This window comes from Monodon monoceros, unplaced genomic scaffold (genome assembly GCF_005190385.1).
Source record: "Monodon monoceros isolate NGI ecotype Baffin Bay Population unplaced genomic scaffold, NGI_Narwhal_1 Super_Scaffold_11, whole genome shotgun sequence".
In the NCBI taxonomy this organism is placed as follows: domain Eukaryota; kingdom Metazoa; phylum Chordata; class Mammalia; order Artiodactyla; family Monodontidae; genus Monodon; species Monodon monoceros.
Genome location: NW_021703767.1, coordinates 119,359,866 through 119,379,421, shown reverse-complemented (window position 1 = coordinate 119,379,421; position 19,556 = coordinate 119,359,866). Strand labels below are relative to the sequence as shown.

Here is a 19,556-nt window from a genome sequence, read left to right as displayed (position 1 = left end):
ACATTTTATCATCAGTTGTTACTGAAGTCTAGAAAAGCTATTGATTTTTGTGTGTCAGTCTTCTGTCCAGCCAGATTTCTGAGCTCTCTAAAATTTTCCATTTGAGTCGCTTGTATTTTTAAGTAGACAATCATATCAGCTCATCTATTGAGTATTTAATTTTAATTTTTATATTTTAAATTTGTATGATTTTACTTTTAAAATTTCAGCTTATCCCTGTCTTCAGGATATAGTCTTTTACCCCATCTTAGTAAATAATTATACATGTTTTGGGCTTTGGTTTTCTAGAGTTTTGTTTTCCCATGACACTGATCTTACTGCTTTCATAATCTATATCTTCAGTGCAATCTCACTTCTAAAATCCCAACAGATTTTTATATTTTAAATTGGGATAGATGTGTATACTGAGGCTGCATCTTGATGAAATTAGAAAGCAGACTTGCAGAAACTGACTGACTTGCTCAATGGGATAAAGCTAGTAAATGATAGAGTCATCATCCAGACTCCCAGCCCAGCCTTCGCTTCTTCGTGGAAAAAGTAAAACACACGATCCACACATGAGGTGTGTTCTAAGATTTAAATTCTTCCACCAAAACTTTTACCAGAACTCCTAATAAAACGAAATTGAATGCATACATGTGTATATTTTTTATTTTTCATAACTTATTCTTATAAACATGCTGATGAAAAGGCTAAAAGCAGACTGCTGTTAGAACAATAGGCAATGTCTAAAAATCTAAATGTTCAATAGTCACATGATGAAAAATTAACTCTGCTTTGAAGATATTCTGATGTCCACAAAAACAAAGTAGGCAGATGAGGGTGGGGATGGGGTTAAAGATAAAAAAGGATAAACCTCCAAATATATTGGGGTCCGGATTTAATGTAATGGCATCAGGGATAACATAATCAATGGCATTAGATCAAATTTGACAATTTAGCTGTCATTCTGGAAATAAGCTAATTGGCACAGGCTCCAGAATTTGACTTTCATATACTGAGTTGAATTAAGTACCTTTAGAAAAATCAGATGGAATTACATAACGATTCTGATACTATAGGATAATGCTAGCAAGCATGTGGTCTGGATTTTATGTGTTTCACTTCATAAAAGAATTCACTGGGCACTCACTCCACTATCTTTTGAAATGAGAAACTCATGATGTTAACCCATGAAGAGCAACCTAAATACTGGAAGAAGTTATTCCTTTTCCCTTCAACACTGCCTGTCATTCTGGCAATGGAAAAAAATGATGTATTTGAGGACGCCCGGGACAGGAAAATTGATAAGAGCTCCCAACTTCTTTTCCATAAACAACCGATCTTTTAAAGCTATTAACACAGGAGCTGGGCATTCAAAGACAGTTCATTTATCATCTAATAGCAGGCCAGGGTATCAGGCATTATGGTCATGTTCTGAAAAATGGGTCCTGAGTTCACCCACTATAGCTGAACAGCTGCCCCTTCCCAAAGTTTTAATCAGATTCCCAGAGCATTACATGCCCCAGGAACGCAGAGCCCACATAAAATCCGCAATAAGCCTGCCATGTAAATTCATTATGGAGCCCAAATAACATGAACAGATTATATTCTCCAGGCCAAGAGAGAGCTTTTAATTTAGACTAAAATTATGATCGCATACTGATTTGACCCCTTGTTCTCTGGAAATGTTTTTCTTGGGAAAAAACTCAGAATTGACCACCTAAAATAAAAGGCATTTTCTTGGTTGTTCAGAATGAGAAGTCAAGCTTAAACACATTGGAAAGAAAATATGCTTTAGGACAAAAAAAAATCTTAACTGAGAACTCCTGAAATATAAAGTTTTGTCTTTTTTTGTTTAGATACACTTCCCTCTCTCTGACATGAGAGCCATAGCTTTCTACAGATTCTAAAAAGAAGTTTATGACCTCCTCTCCAAAAGTTTAATGTGTAGTGTTTTAGATCTTGTTATGAACAGAAGCTAGTTTGGCAATGTTGGAAATCTTATCTCACGTGAAGCCAAAGCCACGATTGGTTCTTCTCATAGATGTCCCTGATACCTAGTTATGAACTATCCTCCATCACTAGGCCACTGTCTTGTGAATGTATGTCACTGGTCACAACACAGAGAAGGAGAGACAATCACTATTAATTCCCCCACCAGCTATTAAAGGACATCAAACAGAGACAAAGGCATTCATGTGTAGTGACAAAAGTGCAATGTATCAACCAGAAGAAGGATGGACTAGTCATAGAAGAATTGAGAATCACAGAATCAAACACTGCAAGTGACCATCCCAGGTTTATCTAGTGGGGAGAGAGCAAGGTTTAGTTATCCTAACAAATGTAGAATAGTTTTAAATGTCTTAAACGTTGGTATGGATTTGGGGAGTGGTTGCCATTGCCTGCCACTTCAAAATTCCAAGTTCCGTTGGGAAAAAAATACCTTTTGTGTGAAAGATGCAGATAAACATCTGATTCATCAATCTACCCTTCTTCTGTCCCCATGCTGAGCATACAACCCTTTGGATATTATTTGTCTTTATATGCAGGTCAGCCCACAGGAAATACTGCTTTTATCATGTGATCTTTGGGGTACTTGAAATCCCGGTGACAGTAATTTCCTGTGGTGAATTAATAAAGTGGATGCTGTTTATGGTTCAGCTTCCTAAGTAGCTTGACTATAGAAAGAAAATGAGCTGATCATGCTAGCATGGATAGTCTGGTCCATGGGTCAGTAACTTCTTGGTGTTTATTATATCAGCACCCTGGTGTCCACCTCTGCCTCATGCATACTTGGCTTAGTGCAAATCATTCTCTTAGTACATGGCTGGTCATGCCAGGCCTAAACAAGAGAACATCACCAGGTTCTTCCGTGTAGAGAGAGAGCCAAAATTTCAAACAGGGGCTAAAATAAATAAGGCACTACTATGACTTGGTGACAATGTACATCAAAAGACAGAACTACCTCTTTCAACTCTCTCTCAAGACTGGCTTTTTGCCTAAAACATTAGCTCACAGTCATTTGTGCACATAAAGAACAATTTTTAAAAGAATCTCCATCACACAGCATATCAAGAACTGGTGTGGTGGAAAACGTCCCCTGCTTTCCACCCATGGAAGTAACCTCTTCTCAGGAATTGGCAAGAACTGAATAGATGAATTTCTAGTGTGGATCATAAATCTGACAGTAAGAGAACATGAAGAAATCAGAACAGAGAGTAAGCAAAAGTGGGAAGACAATGAGAAAGATGAAGGACAGCCTCCAGAGAGAACACGACGAGTCCCACACTTGAGACACTAGAGGTACAAAGGATACAGCTTATAATCTTCAACAGAAAAGTGGAGGGATCCCAGGGAAGATACTTTACCAGCTTCCTAATGTATAGAAATACCTCGTATAGTTTGAAATTATTAAAGACTATCTAAAGTTTCAGAGCAAGTATAAATTGATTGCAGCATTTCTAAACCAAACTGAAAAAGATTATTTGTTGTCAGACTCTTGCACCATTTTGAGAAACATTTCGATAAATACGGCTACTTGAGTGAAAATTGGATTGCTTTAAAACAGCTCTTTTGCCGTATCTCCACTTCCTCTGCATACCATCCATCATCTCTCAGTTCACTATCATTCAATGTTCACTATCTCTGAATATTGTAGTGGATAATATAGTGCTTGTTTCTTCCATAATTTACCCCTCCCGATTAATCGTCATTATTGTCATCACAGTCATTGCTTATTAGATTTATGATAGTTTCACCAATATCTTTGCTCACCACTCCTTGTCGCCCAAGTCTTTGTGAGTTCAGTTTCTTATTTCTATAATTGATTATCTATGAGTGGTAAACTCTATTTACCTGAAAATGTCTTTATTTCATTCTTTCCCTTGAATAGCATTTTAGTTGAATTTAGAACCTGGTTTGTAGGTTATTTTCCCTCATAACTTTGTACATATTATTCTACTGTCCAAATTGTTTTCCACTGTAAGTAATTCATCTTTCCTCTCTGGTTAATTTTAAGATTTCCACTCTGTCTTTGATGATCTCATATTTCATTATAATATATTTGGCTGTGGGTTAGTTTTAATTTTTCCAGCTCTGGACATAATATGATGTTTCAGTTTTTCTCTTCAACTCTGGAAAATTATCATCCATTATCTCTTCAAATATTGCCACAGATTAATTCTGCATTCCGGGTCATTTGCAAACTTTACTTCTGGTTAACCAGCTGCATTTAATAGGACATTTATCTCATCCGTTTAGTTTTTAATGTCGATATCTGCATTATTCTTTCCTAACTTGTTTTCTGTTCCTCCATTTATCTCTTTAGTCATTTTAATATGCTTATTTTATAATATATCTCAAGAGTTTATAATTTTTGTTTAGTTCCTTAGGGTGCTTGTTCTTCTGATTTACTTTTATCTTCTGACTTTTCTTCATAGTGGAGTTATTTCCTTTTGTGGCTTGTAAATTTTTATTGTGAATTTACTTTCAGGAAGGGTTGTTTTCTTTTCTGTGGGATTTCCATGTGTCTGGGTTGAGATAGCATCACTTCAGAGAAGTTTAGCATATTTAGAAATAAGGAAAGGGAAATAATGCTGGGGCAGATGTTTCAATAGTCCTAAAATCTTTTAATCTTAATTCATTGGCTTGTATTTCCTACACACAACTTCCCAGGCCAGGGATTCTGATGCAAAATCCAGATAAATGACAAGTTTCCTCAACATTTTTTAAGGCTGACGGACAGAGTCTGTGACGGAGGGACCACTTTGAGAATCCAGGCTTTATTCAAAGAGCTTTGCTCAAGTTTATTATCATGAGTGAGCCTACAAGAGAAAGTGCTCTGATTTCCACATGGAAGTGGGACTCCAGCTCCAAAACCTCTGAGTTTATATCCTATACAAAATCATGTGGCTACTGACAGTGGTATCTTCCCACTCTTGCCTTGTACACCTGGGGAATTTCCTTTTCTCTCCTTCAAATCAGTTCTACATTTAGCAAAGATTTTTTGCCTTTTTAGATAAAACTTTTTTTTTTAACATCTTTATTGGAGTATAATTGTTCTACAATGGTGTGTTAGTTTCTGCTGTATAACAAAGTGAATCAGCTATACATATACATATATCCCCATATCTCCTCCCTATTGCGTCTCCCTCCCACCCTCCCTATCCCACCCCTCTAGGTGGTCACAAAGCACCGAGCTGATCTCCCTATGCTATGTGGCTGCTTCCCACTAGCTATCGATTTTACATTTGGTAGTGTATACATGTCCTAGAGAAATGGAAATAAAACAAAAATAGATAGATAAAGCATTTTTTAAAGTTTGTAAATGCACAGGGCCTATGTGCTTCATTTCAATTCATTATGTTCTGAACATTCCATTATTGTGAAATATGGTAGTTGTTGTTCTGGGATTAAACTTGACTTCCAATCACTTTCTTCTAATAAAAGATTCCATGCCACTGGCCACAAGGATGGGGATATCATTCAGATCTGGCCGATCACCATGTTTAATTTCCATAGAGTACTATGTGATTGGCCTAGAGGTGATCTTCTGATACAAGCAGAGCCAATAGGAAGATATTGGCTCTGCTTGTATCATATCTATGGCTGATATGCAAATATTGGGAGAATTAAGTGTTATTTTGAACTAGAACAATATAAGCCTGGAGATGCCATAGGTCACTCTCTCCTACTTCGTAGTCATCTATCTGTGCAGTCATCTGTCTGTACTAGGAAAGAATGACACTAGCACTCAGAGGGAATCAGAGCCAAGAAAGAAAAAGAAAGAGTAGACAACCACATTTGAATCCCTAAATCCTGGCATGCCCAGAGTCAGCCCGACTCGTGTTAAATAGGCCAGTGAATTCCTTTTGCTTAAGCTAACTTGAATTGGGTTTCTGGCACTTACATCTGACTTATACACCAATAAATTAAAGTATAAATGGAATTGAGATAAGAAACCATCAATATGGATTTCTTTTTTATTCTTTTTTTAAAAATTTTAATTTATTTATTTATTTATTATTTATTTATTTTTTGGCTGCGTTGGGTCTTCATTGCTGCGCACAGGCTTTTCCCTAGTTGTGGCGAGCGGGGGCTACTCTTCATTGCGGTGCACGGGCTTCTCATTGCGGTGGCTTCCCTGTTGTGGAGCACGGGCTCTAGGCATGCGGGCTTCAGTAGTTGTGGCTCGCGGGCTCTAGAGCGCAGGCTCAGTAGTTGTGGTGCATGGGCTTAGTTGCTCCGTAGCATGTGGGATCTTCCCCGACCAGGGCTCGAACCCGTGTCCCCTGCATTGGCAGGCGGATTTTTAACCACTGCGCCACCAGGGAAGTCCCAATATGGATTTCTTTTATTTATTTATTTTTGGCAGTTCAGTTTGTAGTGTGTGGTTTGAAATGAAGCAAAGCGAGTTCTGAGTTCCCGAGAAGCAGTGAGTAAACGTCAGATCTAATCTGAGAGGCAAGGGATTGGAGTCACAGGATAAAGTCAATGTCAATTCCCAGTAATCTGAACAGGGACATGAAAAGATAGGGTAGGGGAGATGCCAGAGTCATAGCCAGGAAACAGGAACCAGGGATCAGGAACAAGGAAAAGCAAACAAGGCCGCAGCAGCAGGCAGGGGTGTGGGCAGCAAACACTGGGCGTTCTGAGCTATGCAGGAGGTCAGCTGAGCTTTGCCTCCCAGTAGCTTCTTAAAGATGCCAGGACGCTGTCCCATTCCTGCTAGGTGGTGCCACCTGGTGTCCAAAAAATGAAGTTGGCATGGATTGACTGTTAGGGCAAGGAGTCCTTAAGCAGAAAGGACCATAATTCTTTTTTTTTTTTTCTAATTATGTATCCCAGCAGTATCTAGACAGGCATCAAAATAAATGTATTTTATGCTGATTATCAGTTTCCAAGGCAAATATCAAAGTGACTTACCCTCAGAAAGATGTGTCAAGATATAAGAAATTTGTTTTTAAGTTGAGCAGATTCATGAGAATATTATACTTTCCGGTGGTAATAACAGTTTTGGTTCATTCTCATCAAAAGGAGACATCTCCTTATCACCTCTATGTTTACAGCTATGGGTAAAATGGGAGAAGTAGTGCTAGTGAGGATAACTAATAAGGCGTTTCATATATTTAGAAGAAGCAGTATGAAGAATATTAAACATCCATCCTCTGGAATGTATTTTAATGAGAGGATTAGTAAAATGTCCCCACCTGTGTTTGAAAGGTTGAGAAACTTCCAGATAATTAGCTGCATGTCATGGTGGATGGAGAAAAGTATGTCTTTCGTTCAAGGAGCTTGTAATCTACTTAGAGATGATGGTACCAAGAGAAATAATAGATTTCCTTAACGAAATATGTTTAGAACCAATCCCTACATAGCTATTTTCTGGGATAATTTATAGAGCAAGTTTTTGTTGCACATATTAAATCCTGCTTTAGCTATCGTTTGCCTCATTTCGGTGAGGAGCTGTTGAGAGTAGGGATGAGTGACTGTGCCCATCCATCTACATTACCAACGCTCAGCATAGAGTCTGGCACATACAGGTCCTCAGTACATTTTTGTCAAATGGCTGGATGACATCTCAAGGTTCCTGTTAGTCACATGGTACTTGGAGTCTCACAGCCATCCCATTAATTTCCATGTTAAAGTTCCCTTAAGATGCATGGACTATAAGAAATGCGGTCTTTCAAAATGTCACTCACTCTTAAGTGCCAAGCATTCACCAGTATCACACTTGAAATGACATTTTCTAGTAAGAGCCTCTAAGCAGCATAACACTCTTATTTAAAATGAGAAAATGGTGTCCATTTCTCCATCTCTTTCAATAATCTATATTAAATTTCCTTGTAAGCATTTGCTTAACAGAAAATAAAGGCACCTAGTACGTGTTTATTATCATCCAAGAGCCAGCTGTTTAATGAGGTTCTTATTTTATCTCTAAGAAAATCTGGAGGCATTTGTATACTGTGGAATTATTTTACAAGAAGATGTTTCAGTACAATACTGGCAATATTTCAGTTTCGCAGATAAATGGCTGAGAACAAGTCATCATCCTCTTTCTCATCTTTCATGGGTAGAAAAAAATTTCAAACTTAAACCTCTGTAGAATCTGCATTTAAATGAAGATTGCCAATTATCAAGTATGTTAATGGGGGATTCTTTGGACCAGAGTCGATCATAAGTAGTTTAATCTATTTCCAATACATATATACAAGTAAACAGAAGAAAATAAAAATCACCTGTGATCCCACCTAACACTCTGATTTTGTACATAAATGATAATGTGTTCTAATTATACACCCACATGCATACACACACATGAATTTGGCTGTGATTTTTTTTAACCAAAATAGATCTTAGAGTATACACCATTTAAAATTTTTCCTGTTTTCTTAAAAAATATATTGTGAATATCTTTTAACATCAACACTCCTTTTCTATCATTTTTCAAATGTCTGCATAGGATTTCATGATCTTAATATATTATAATTTACTCAACCAACTAGTAACATTTATGGTTTTATTTCTTCCGATGGCTGCCCCATGACTCTAAATAATATGTATATACTTCCATTTCTTGATTTATCAACTCCACACATATATATTGATTTCTTACTGTGAGAGATGTGACATTTTAGGTAACTTAGCCCTGCCTTTCTCTCTCTCCTCCTCCAATTAACTTCCACAAGTAATATCAATTTTGGTTGTGAGTACCTATATAACTTTAAGTAATATACTTCAACCTCTAGTTCTTTAGACAGTGTACCTTAACTAAGTGGTTCATTCTTAATGGGGGAAATCACATGTAAAAATGGTTATTCTCTCTATTCCTTGGATCATAAAATGCCATATTTATGAAGGAATGCTTCACTAGAAGCAGGTCTATCTTTAGTCATAACAATGAAACCAGAGAGATCTGTGTAAGTACAATGAAAGATATTGATATACATGACTATATAAATTATAATAAGTATATATATTTATAAGCATAGATTATGTAGATTATAGAGCCTTTCCAAATATATTGCTTTATTTATTGCCCAGAATAATTTTGTAATGTATACAGAACAACTATTCTTACATATTATAGGTAAGGAAACAAGCATGAAGAGTTTACGGCCATTTGAAGTCGCTGTCGTGGGCTTTTAGGTTCTGTTCTGTTTTGTTTTGGTTCTGACCAGCATCCACTTTTCCTTTTCTGTGGCAGTATTACTCTGAGCAAGAATCCCATCTTTCTCCAGTCTCAGCTCATGTGCTTCCAAGTAAAACCAATTACTGCCCTGAATTTATGAACAATGTGACTTAGACCTGAGACAGTAAATGAAGCACATTTCCCTGGCCACAAGTGGGTCTGGAATAGCGTCAGAATCTATAAGGTGTACTAAGATTTATGTTGGGAATAATGGGACAAAGATTCTTGCTCTAACCTCCTGAAGAAAGATGCAGCCCTGGGACTCGCTGGCAACTATCTAGTGACCGGGTGAGGGAGATAACCCTGAAGAAGCTGAGCGAGGTGAGAGTTCAGCTCATTTCACTGGATCCTTTCCTGAGCCATTTCTACTCCTGCTGTTCAGTTACATCAGCCAACACAGACTCCCCTTGTGTTTACTCCAGTTTGGGTTGATTTCATGTCAACTGTAATAATTGTACAGTTAATTCGTGACAATCCTGACACCACCACTTTTGACTTAAACCTAGGGCTCTTTCTACCCTACCATGGTGCCTCTGAAAGTAATGTCTTTGTTCAGGATTCAAAAACACACACCTTTCAAGATGTCTTCATTATATCTTTTGCCTTACTTCACAGTCTATTACACAATCTTTAGAAGTGCAAATCCATCACATGGAATTCATTCATGAACCAATACACATACATATTTGGGTATGACATTCCCTATATACTTGAAATAATAGCATGGATCAGAGAAAAGCTAATTTCAAAACTTTTTTGTTAAATGAAGTTACTTTTATCTTAAGATAATTCTGGATCATTTTAAGCCTTAGGGACACCACCCACCACATGCCGCTGTGTACAAGAGTTATGGTCATCAAATTCAATTATAAATTTAGTTGTCTGAAATTCAGAGCACATTTAACCTAAGAAAAAGTATTATAATTAGTTCGCTTCTTAGATTAGCACAGAAAAGCTGATTTAATCTAAAATGTGGCTAAATTACTTTGTATTTGAATGAGGAATACTAGAGCACATTACTGTCAAAAAACTAACAATAAAACTTTTTTAAATACTAAGAGGATGGTTCTTAAGCAAGGAGATTTGCTTGTAGAAGATGGAAAGACAAATGAAAGTGTGTGGCTATTCCAAAGAGGCTCTGGAGTCACTGCCAAGGCCATAGTGGTTGATGATCTAGGTCATTTACTGTACTTGATTTCACATCAAAATGTGTCTTTTCCTTTCCATGGTACAATAAAAGCTCTACCTCTATTCTTGAACTTCAAAACCACACGAAGATGGAACTGAGAAAGGGAAAATACAAAGGAGGTTTTCATTGTCTCTTTTAATATACGTTTCAAGTGCAAAGTCTCCATCTTCAGAAAGTTACTATCTAGAAAAGCAAATATACGTGTAAACCCAAGATTTCATGGCTGAGCTAGCAAGGAATCGATGGAGGCACATACGGAGGTGGAGGAGGGACTTTAGCATGTGAGCTAGTGGTTCCCAGAGGAGGAGACTGAGGTACATGGTGAAAGACTTGATGGGGCAGAAGCAGGACCTGGGAAGAGAGCTTTGCGCCTGTGAAGAAAGGCATGAGGCTACAAGCCAGAGAGATGTGTCTGGCTACTATGTGAAGTTAGAGTGAAGGAAGAGAAAAATGGAGAGACAAATGTTTGAACTCCTGGTCTGAAAGTCATGGAAAACTGTGAAATAGGGTTCTTCCATGGGAACTAGAAGATAGTTGGGGATGCAGCATTAAAGGAGAGGGAATGTGTTTGTAAGTAGATGTATAAAAAGAGACTGTCGCATCGCACAGGGAGATCAGCTCGGTGCTTGGTGACCATCTAGAGGGGTGGGATAGGGAGGGTGGGAGGGAGACATTAGAGGGAGGAGATATATGCATACATATAGCTGATTCACTTTGTTATACAGCAGAGCTAACACAACAATGTAAAACAATTATACTCCAATAAAGATGTTAAAAAAAAAAAGAGATTGTCATACGTGCTGCAAACTAAGCTTAAGAAGCAAGCGAGAAAAGTGAAGAGTAAAACACATGGAGGATTGTGTAAGGTGAAAGAAGAAGTGGTCAACAGACGGCACAGGGGGACGAGAGTCTAGACCCAGGGTAACCTAGTTACAGGAGGCCCTCCGTATTCGCGGGTTCCTCATCGAACAATCCGAGGTTCAGTTAGTTGACTCAGCAGACATGGGGCCCACGGATAGAGAGGGCTGACTGTACTATATGCCATTTCATATAAGGGACTTGAGCACCTGTGGATTTTGGTATCCACAGGGGGCCTGGAACCCATTCCCTGTGGATACAGAGGGACAGCTGTACATTAACGCTAATAGAGCTCCTGGAAGAGGCTGGTGGAGTCCAAATGCACCAGGTGGAAGAACGAGCTTGCAGGTTTGAATGTGTGGAAGCTTCCGTGTCAAGTATTCCTAATTTAGAATTATCTTTATTTTAAAGTTGAAACTCACTGGGGTCACTCTGCACAATACCTGAAATGCCAAAGCTGGGAAGCACAAGATTTCAGCTAGACTGGCAAGTGTCTGGTGCCTAGAAAGGAAAGGATCTTGCCATGGTGGGAAACACATTTTATTAAGACATGCAACACACGGATAGGGGAGTAGAAAAGGCGCTACCAGTAATAACCACATATTGACCTGGGGAGATCTTAAATGGACTGTTTCAAATGCCTCCCAGGCTTGTGCTCAACAGTGTCAACATTCATCCTTGGAGTCTGCATTTTGAATGGAAAACTACTGTGCATGGTAGTGCTGAAAGTAGAAAGGCCAAACCTTTCCTTGGCTGTAGCTGCATGATTCTTTCCCAAGGCTCATTTGTGCTTTAGTCGTTTTGCTTTGCTTGGCCTTTTTACAACATGGCAGCTCAGGAAGTGAAGATGAGGGACTCAGCAGATTTTTAAAAAGTTTTCCTCCAAATGTTCCTTTAATACTAGTATATCTTGGACAAAGATCCCTGATGTTTTAATTAATTGTTCTTGGTGTTTCTTTAAAAGCATCCTTTGGCATTTGTGAATCTGCCATGGCTTTTGCTCTTAATTTGCACTCACTGGTATTTTCCTTTAATGCAGGAGAGGCACTTCTCAGTAGGCAGGTAAAATATAAGTTTTTTTGGAGACTCTTTCTTGAAAGTTGCTGAATTCAGTGGTAACTCTAGGGTGGCAGCCTTAAGAAATGTCAGCTGGCAGAAAAAAAGAATAGTGCTACCCTGTTGTTTCCTACTCCCCTCTGGGCGATCTGACTTTTAAAAATCCTTTGTTACTTTGCAATACATTTTCAAATGCATTTGAAGTAATTAAAACACTGAATTGAATCTTGTTGTCACATTTAATTATTAGATAGCTACCTCCCTCTAGGGTAACTGACTGTTGCCCAAAATGTTGGTCTTAATCTAAAACCAAGAAGAGACCTCTGACATAGTGAAAGCCACCAAAGTGTCATTTATTAAATATAAATGGTAAGCATCTAAAGGGGAAAAGATGAAGGGAAAATTACATTAACTCTTAGCAGACGAAGCTCCATCATTTTGACTTGTCACGTGATGATTTTAAAATGTGTGTGCTTCTATAACGTGTTACATTTGCACTGATAAATAAAGAATATTCTGGCTCTCAACTTCTATCTCCAATTTGCCAAAATTAGTATAAATACAACGGTTTCTATTAGTCTATTATCTGGAAAGTGACTTAAGGAAAAAAATTAAATGATATTGATTTGAAATGAAGAAAGCTTATTTATGGGCATTTTAGGAAGCCTAAGTGAATCAGCTAAATACATACACCGAGAACAAAAATGTTACCCTTTGAGTAGTATCTTGTAATAAGCTGGAAACATGAAGCTTATTAATGGTGTTAGAAATTAAGTGGCTAATGAAATGTTCCTACTCTTGGAGCTCTTCTGTGATAATAATTTCTTAAAAGTTAGAAATTGACTGTATCTCTATGACATAAAAGAAAAGATACTATTAAAGCCACTAGGAATTATCACCAAGTAGAAGCATATTTTACATGGTCAAAGAAGCACAGGCCAAGTTCTGGTACTTACTATGTAAGGACTATGGCAACTGCATCATTCAACACACTCTCCCCAAACAAGAGTGTGTACAGGTCGGGGTCGACATGCAGTTCATGGAAAATGGCCAACACCGTCACTAGGGAAGACACACAGATACGCAGAGTTAGCTGGGACGTAGCCAGGGACTTGTCCTTGGTTGTGGTCACCTGTATAAAGCACTCATTAAATGTTCATCTTCTCAAATCCATCACTATACACGCACCGAACCTTTAATCAAAAAACGATCTGACTGTTCACTTCCCTGCTTAGAGATTTCTCTGGGCTCGCTCCTCCCTGCTTACAAGAGAAAGTCTGAGCTCCTTGGTACGAGTCTTCTATAATCTTCATGCTCTTTACCTTCCAGTATCTCTTTCTGCACCACTCCCACCCCCTAACCACCCTTTGCTGCCTCCCTCAAGCCACAAGGAACTTGCCGTAATTTCCCAAACTCGTGTCATTTTTTAATTACCTTGGCATTTTGATTCACTTTACCAGAGCAGCTATTTGTTTCCCATCCAAGTGCTACTGTTCCCCTCCTTCCTTAAATACATAAACACAGACACACACAGACACACACACATGCACACACACACACACACACACACACTTCTTGCTCCCCCAAAAACCAAACCAAAACAAAACAAAAAACCTTTATTCAATCTTTAAAAGCCTTTCAAATTTCCCCTCCACACCCCTGATCCCTCAGCAAAGACCTGGGTCACTCCTGTTTGATGCATGAACGACTAAGTGAATGAATGAATGAATGTTGTTGCAGCGACTTATTCCTGTGAAGGGAGAGGTAGTCGGCACCTGGCTCTCATTCTCTCGAGATCACACTCATCTATAAAGATGGACTCAATGTTCCTAAAAGCAAGACCTAAGGATTCATTTTCGGCAGCCTGCTGCATGGCTACTATATACCTCATATCTGTATGGAGCCTTTGGGAGTACACCAGGGCAGTAAATAATCACACACTGATTGGCTGTGGTCATCAAAACTATTCAGTGTCTTGATACTTGAAGCAGTCATGCAAAGTGTGAACAGCAATCATTAGGAAAATGATCCATTGAGTTGATTGCCAAAGGGGAAAAGAAGGTGGTTGAAAATGACACTGATGGTAAATTTTTAAGGCAGAGTGGGCATTTTCATTTCTGCTCTTTCTTTTCCTATTTCATGGGCCGTGAGGTTAGTAACTGTGTTGTATAAAAGAGTGCTGGGGGGAGAAAAAGCTGAGCTGGACTGTTTTGTAAGTAGAATCAAGAAGTTTGGCACTTGTCCTGCTATAATGGAAGGGTTTTAGTCAGACCATGACACAATCTGCTTTAAACTTTTGAAATTAAGTTCAGGCAGCAGCGCAGAGGGCAGAATGGACGTGTGGCTAGAAGCTTTCCCAAATGTTCTGGCAAGAGATGAGTTGTACCAAGACAGGAAGAGTCCTAGATTCAGTCTCCTAAATTCTTGCACATCCTGCTCTGCCCTGAACATCCACCACCCTGGGTTCTGATAGGTCAGTGACCACCGTGCTTTGTATTTTACTTACTCGTTGGTTCTCATCTTCCCTCTATGTCACTAGCCCTTAGCACGGTGCTAGAATATAGTAAGCCTTTAGTGAGTGAATGAATAAAAGATAATGTCAGGGAGGACAGAGCAGAGGTGACAATACCCACAAGATATTTGGGATGGAGAATTGGTGGGTCTTGGTGCTTGAGAAACAGCAAGGAGTGATCTTGGTTTCAACCCTGGGCAGTTAGTTGGTAGATGGGCTGCATAAGATAAATTAGTTTGTAGACAGGGGCATTTTGTAAGTTTGGTTTTTGACATGTTGACTTAAATAGCCAGGTAGAATTTCCAATGGAGATTTCAGTAAGAAAGCTGGAAATAAAAGGCTGTAAGCTGAGTTGGACAGAGTTAAAGCAGAAGAAAGATTTTAAGTGTTATAAGCATGTAGATGGAACATAAAGCCACAGGAGTGGCTGAGATTGCCTGGGCAAAGTACATAGAAAGAGAAGAGAGTTCATGAGAGATCCTTGGGGAACATTTACAGCTAAGGGGTATGTGGAGAAAAAGAAGCATGAAACATACGCGTGGGATATTTGCCAAACCTGACCCTAAGCATGAACAAGTTGGCTGAAAACCATATTCATCATGCATAGAGTTTTATTTACTAAAAATTATACTAGGGAAAGGAGAATTGAATTCAACAACTAGCTCTGAGGTAAAGGGACAACAGATATAAAATGTCATGAATTGGCATGACAATTAGCCGGCTCCCATTTTACTAGGCATAGAGTCAATTTCATTATTCTAGCTGAGTAGATCCTTAATCACGATAGGCAGAATGGCAGAGATGTCCTCTCTACTAGCATGTAGCTGTTCACATTTGCCACCACCCTCAGCCTTTGCAGGCGGTCGTAGGAGGGGCTAACAATTACCTCTGCTAAGTAACCTCTGTCTACTGCTAGGATAGTCAAGACCCTGCATCTAATCCAAACAAAGAGACTTCCATTGGGGGTTTTAATTAGCAACATTTTCCTTTTGCTAGGATTTTGTGGAATAAAAGTAATTTTTAAATTAGAAAATTCTATCATGGAAGCTCTATTGAATATTGGCTGTTGTTTTATTGTGATTGTTGATTTTCCAAGCTTTGAAGATGACTTGCAGCTTGTCTGCACTCCCAGACACACAGGTTTCCTAGGCTCACAAATAGGGATGTAAGGCCCAGGGTTTCTTTCCCCACATCCCCAGTTACAAAGTCCACCCTGGGCTGGGATGGGCTCTGCACCTTTCCAGTGACAGCTCTGGGCCTTAGAAGGGAAAGGCTCTTAATTGAATATCCAGTTTTGTTCAAAACTGTTCTGACATTCCCACAATTCCTTTTTTTTTTTTTTTTTTTTTTTTTGTGGTATGTGGGCCTCTCACTGTTGTGGCCTCTCCCGTTGTGGAGCACAGGCTCCGGACGTGCAGGCTCAGTGGCCATGGCTCACGGGCCCAGCCGCTCCACGGCATGTGGGATCTGCCCGGACCAGGGCACGAACCAGTGTCCCCTGCCTCGGCAGGCAGACTCTCAACCACTGCGCCACCAGGCAAGCCCCCACAATTCCTTTTGCACAAAGAACTGAACTCCACTTCATAAACGTTATCCCACACAAGAGAGAAAGCTATTACTCTGTGCATTCCTATTTACCCTGTGAAGAAATGGAACGGCTTGGAAACAGAGCCAGGCAGTGTGTCCTACAAGAGGAAGTATTTGCTGGGACCACAAATGAGTTGAGTAGGTGAGTCAGGAAATTAGCCGCCCACTTTCGCTGCTAAGCTTAGAGCTTTTAAAAAACACATTTAATTAGCTCGTTGGCAGGGCTCAATCTCACACACAATGTCCAAGACTCTGTGTCACCTTCCCAGGAGAGAATGTCTTGGAACAGCTGTGGACATGCTCACACAAGCTCTGCCCACACGTGTTGCTGGGTTTGTAAGGACAACCTAGGTCCGAGGCTGGGCTGAAAAGCAATGCATAGTTAGATGAGCCTTCTTGTGACAGTATGAGGAGAACATTCTAGACCCCATGTGGATAAGAAGGGGAGAAGACACAATCCAATTTCTTAAGCCTCTGATTTTATCAGGGGATTCAGTCATCTTTGCCTTTGTCATGCTGTAGTTGCACCCATCGCTTAGTGATGGGTTGGAAGCTCCGCTTGGGGCTCAGGACCCCTCCCCAACACATCCCCTTTCTACTTGACTTTTTAGCTGGAGAAATATCCGCTTTGTCTCCCACATTGGTAGTAAGGAATACAAGCATACATAACTTTATGTCCAAACACACATACACACACACACATAACTACCCCCAGGTAAGAGCAGCGGATGGTTGAGAAATGTCACTGACTCACTGGAGATATCTGAGAAAATAGTTTCAGAAATCAAACAGCGAGGGGTCTTGGGGGAATGAATGAGGCAGTGGAGTGGATGGCACTTCTGAGAAGCTGGTGATAAAGCGAAGCCTATGGAGCAGAAAGCCAAGAGTGGCTTTCTCTTCAATTTCTAAATTACAGGTTGAGCAGAATAAGCGGATAAAGAAGTTGAAGAGAGGGGAAAAAGAGGGGAACCCCTTTAAAGCATTGAAACTATTATTTTCTCATCTCAAGTGTAATAACCATACCTGGAGATAAAAATTCAGATAATGACTGGCTGACCCCATCAGTACCTCAATGTGTTGACTCTTAAATGATGTTTTTCTTTTTTTCTTTTTTTACTGCTAGCTTTTGAACTGACCTCTTTCCTAATGCTCTTTCAGTCACTTTTAAGTCTTCAGGGTGATTTAGTGACAGTCCCTTCCCTAGAATCTCCATTAGCAGCTCTCTGACCCATATTTTCTTGGTGTTTTACAAGGAATTTAAATTTCAAATGATATGGGTCTATGGACAACATCACACAATAGTTCCTACCCCTGTTGCTCTAAGTCATCACTGAGCCTTGTCAAAATGCTGGCTTTCCCTGGAGAGTGCTCTCTGTGGTTTTCTGTGCAAATCAGTATGTGTGACACTTGTCCCTGACACATGGAGAATCAAAAATGTCTCTGGCCTGTGCAGCTGAACCATGTCAGGCCTGACAGGTGGAGAACCCTGGTAGTCTCATAAATAAGGTAGCATTTTTGCATTTCCACAAGTGATTATTGGGGAAATGTGGGATTTTTTTTTTTACTCATGTAATTCCTATAAACGAAATTCTCCTGTAACTCTTCCCACTTTTCTGAAATATTATACAGAGTGAGATTTCAAGGAGAGGCTTCCAAAAAAGTTGAGGTATCCTAGTACAGGCTCGAATACTGGAATTATTTTGAGCCTAAACCTTCTCAGTGAAGCCTTGGCAGCAGAATCAGTGCATGTACTGGTTTGGCCAGTCAAGCTTTGCTAATCATATCCTAGAATCACAACTAGAAAACCTAACCCTTCTGAAATAAGTCAGAGAAACTATGCCAGATCTAGAAAGCTAACCACTAGATTTACTTCTTTGAGGTAATTCTAAATCAGAAGGTACACAAATCATCATGGATGATTTAACCCTAAAACGCTGCAATTTTATTTTGGCCATCAATATGATATGTTATTTTGGTACCGAGTTAGTAGTGGAGAAAGTACCATAGGCAAGCACACTATTGAAGCCCTCTTCACCACGGATCCCTGGGAGAAACAAGCCCTAATGCCCCAAGGCAATGGTTTCAAAGTATGGTCCAGGGTCCTTTGGGAGTTCCTGAGACCTATCCAGGAAGATTCCCCAAGGTCAAAACCATTTTCAGAATAATATGACAATGTCACTTGAGTTTTTCCTTCTTATTATGTCATCTGTGTACAGTGGAATTTTCCAGAAGCTATATGATGTGTGCGAGTGCAATTGAATGCAGAAGCAGATGTGAGAATCCAGCTGTCTTCTACTACACCACATATTAAGGAGATTTGAAAAGATGTAGAACAATGTCACTCTTCTCAGTAAATTTTTCTGTTTTGGAAATAAATTTATTTTTATAAAAATATGTCATTTAGCTTATAAATGGTTTATGATGGCTATTTTAAATAGATCAATGAAAATATGTTAAAAAATTTAAAGTTCTAACATGGTAAGAATTGATAGATGTAACACCCATAAACAAAAAGCTCCTTGAGGTCTTTCCTAATTTTGAAGAATTGTAAAGTGGTTGTGACACCAAAAAGTTTGAGAACCATTGTCCAAAGACATTTGTTGTATGTAATGAATTAATTTACATCCTCTGCACTCAGAATGATACTGGCTAAGCATCATCTTTGAGAGAAATGAGAAAATAGTTGCTCAAATCATTTTCTGTAGAATTTAACTCTCTTGGATTCCTGTTGAGAAAGCCACCCTAGATCTTAATATCTTTTGCCACACTATAACCAGCTGGCATATATGTAGAGGATTTCTAAAACTCCCACATGAGGAAAATTATTCTTTTCATATTAATTCCACTGGCACATCTCTGGAATCACAGTTCTGTCATGAGTGTTTCTGTTTGTTTAAGTCTGTTTTTGGAATGTAAGTGCTTTGTGGACAGAGATTATTTCTTCAATATATGAATAATAAAAACACTGACTATCATACGTCCTTTCCTTGACTTCAAACATGGCTGAATGTTGTTCCAGAAGAATCTACTTCCTCTTTTGCTTTAAAACCAGGAGTACAGTCCTTAGCAGTTACTGAGAATATAAAAACGTAATCAGAAGATCACAAGGTTTGGTATTAAGAAAAAAAAGATATTTAAAGATTAGGAAGGGAGAAACCTGAGAATAAATACAGGGGTCGGGG

The 19,556-nt window shown here is 39.1% G+C and overlaps 1 protein-coding gene across 7 annotated transcripts in view; it reads right to left on the bottom strand.

Moving 5' to 3' along the window:
* The window catches only part of SLC9A9 (solute carrier family 9 member A9), a 667,550-nt gene that overhangs the window by 336,053 nt on the left and 311,941 nt on the right, over window positions 1-19,556 (bottom strand). For all 7 annotated transcript variants that reach the window (XM_029215042.1, XM_029215041.1, XM_029215045.1 and 4 more), the window contains one exon: window positions 13,232-13,337. In XM_029215042.1, the coding sequence (XP_029070875.1) occupies window positions 13,232-13,337 (106 nt within the window). The remainder of the gene's footprint in view (window positions 1-13,231; window positions 13,338-19,556) is intronic.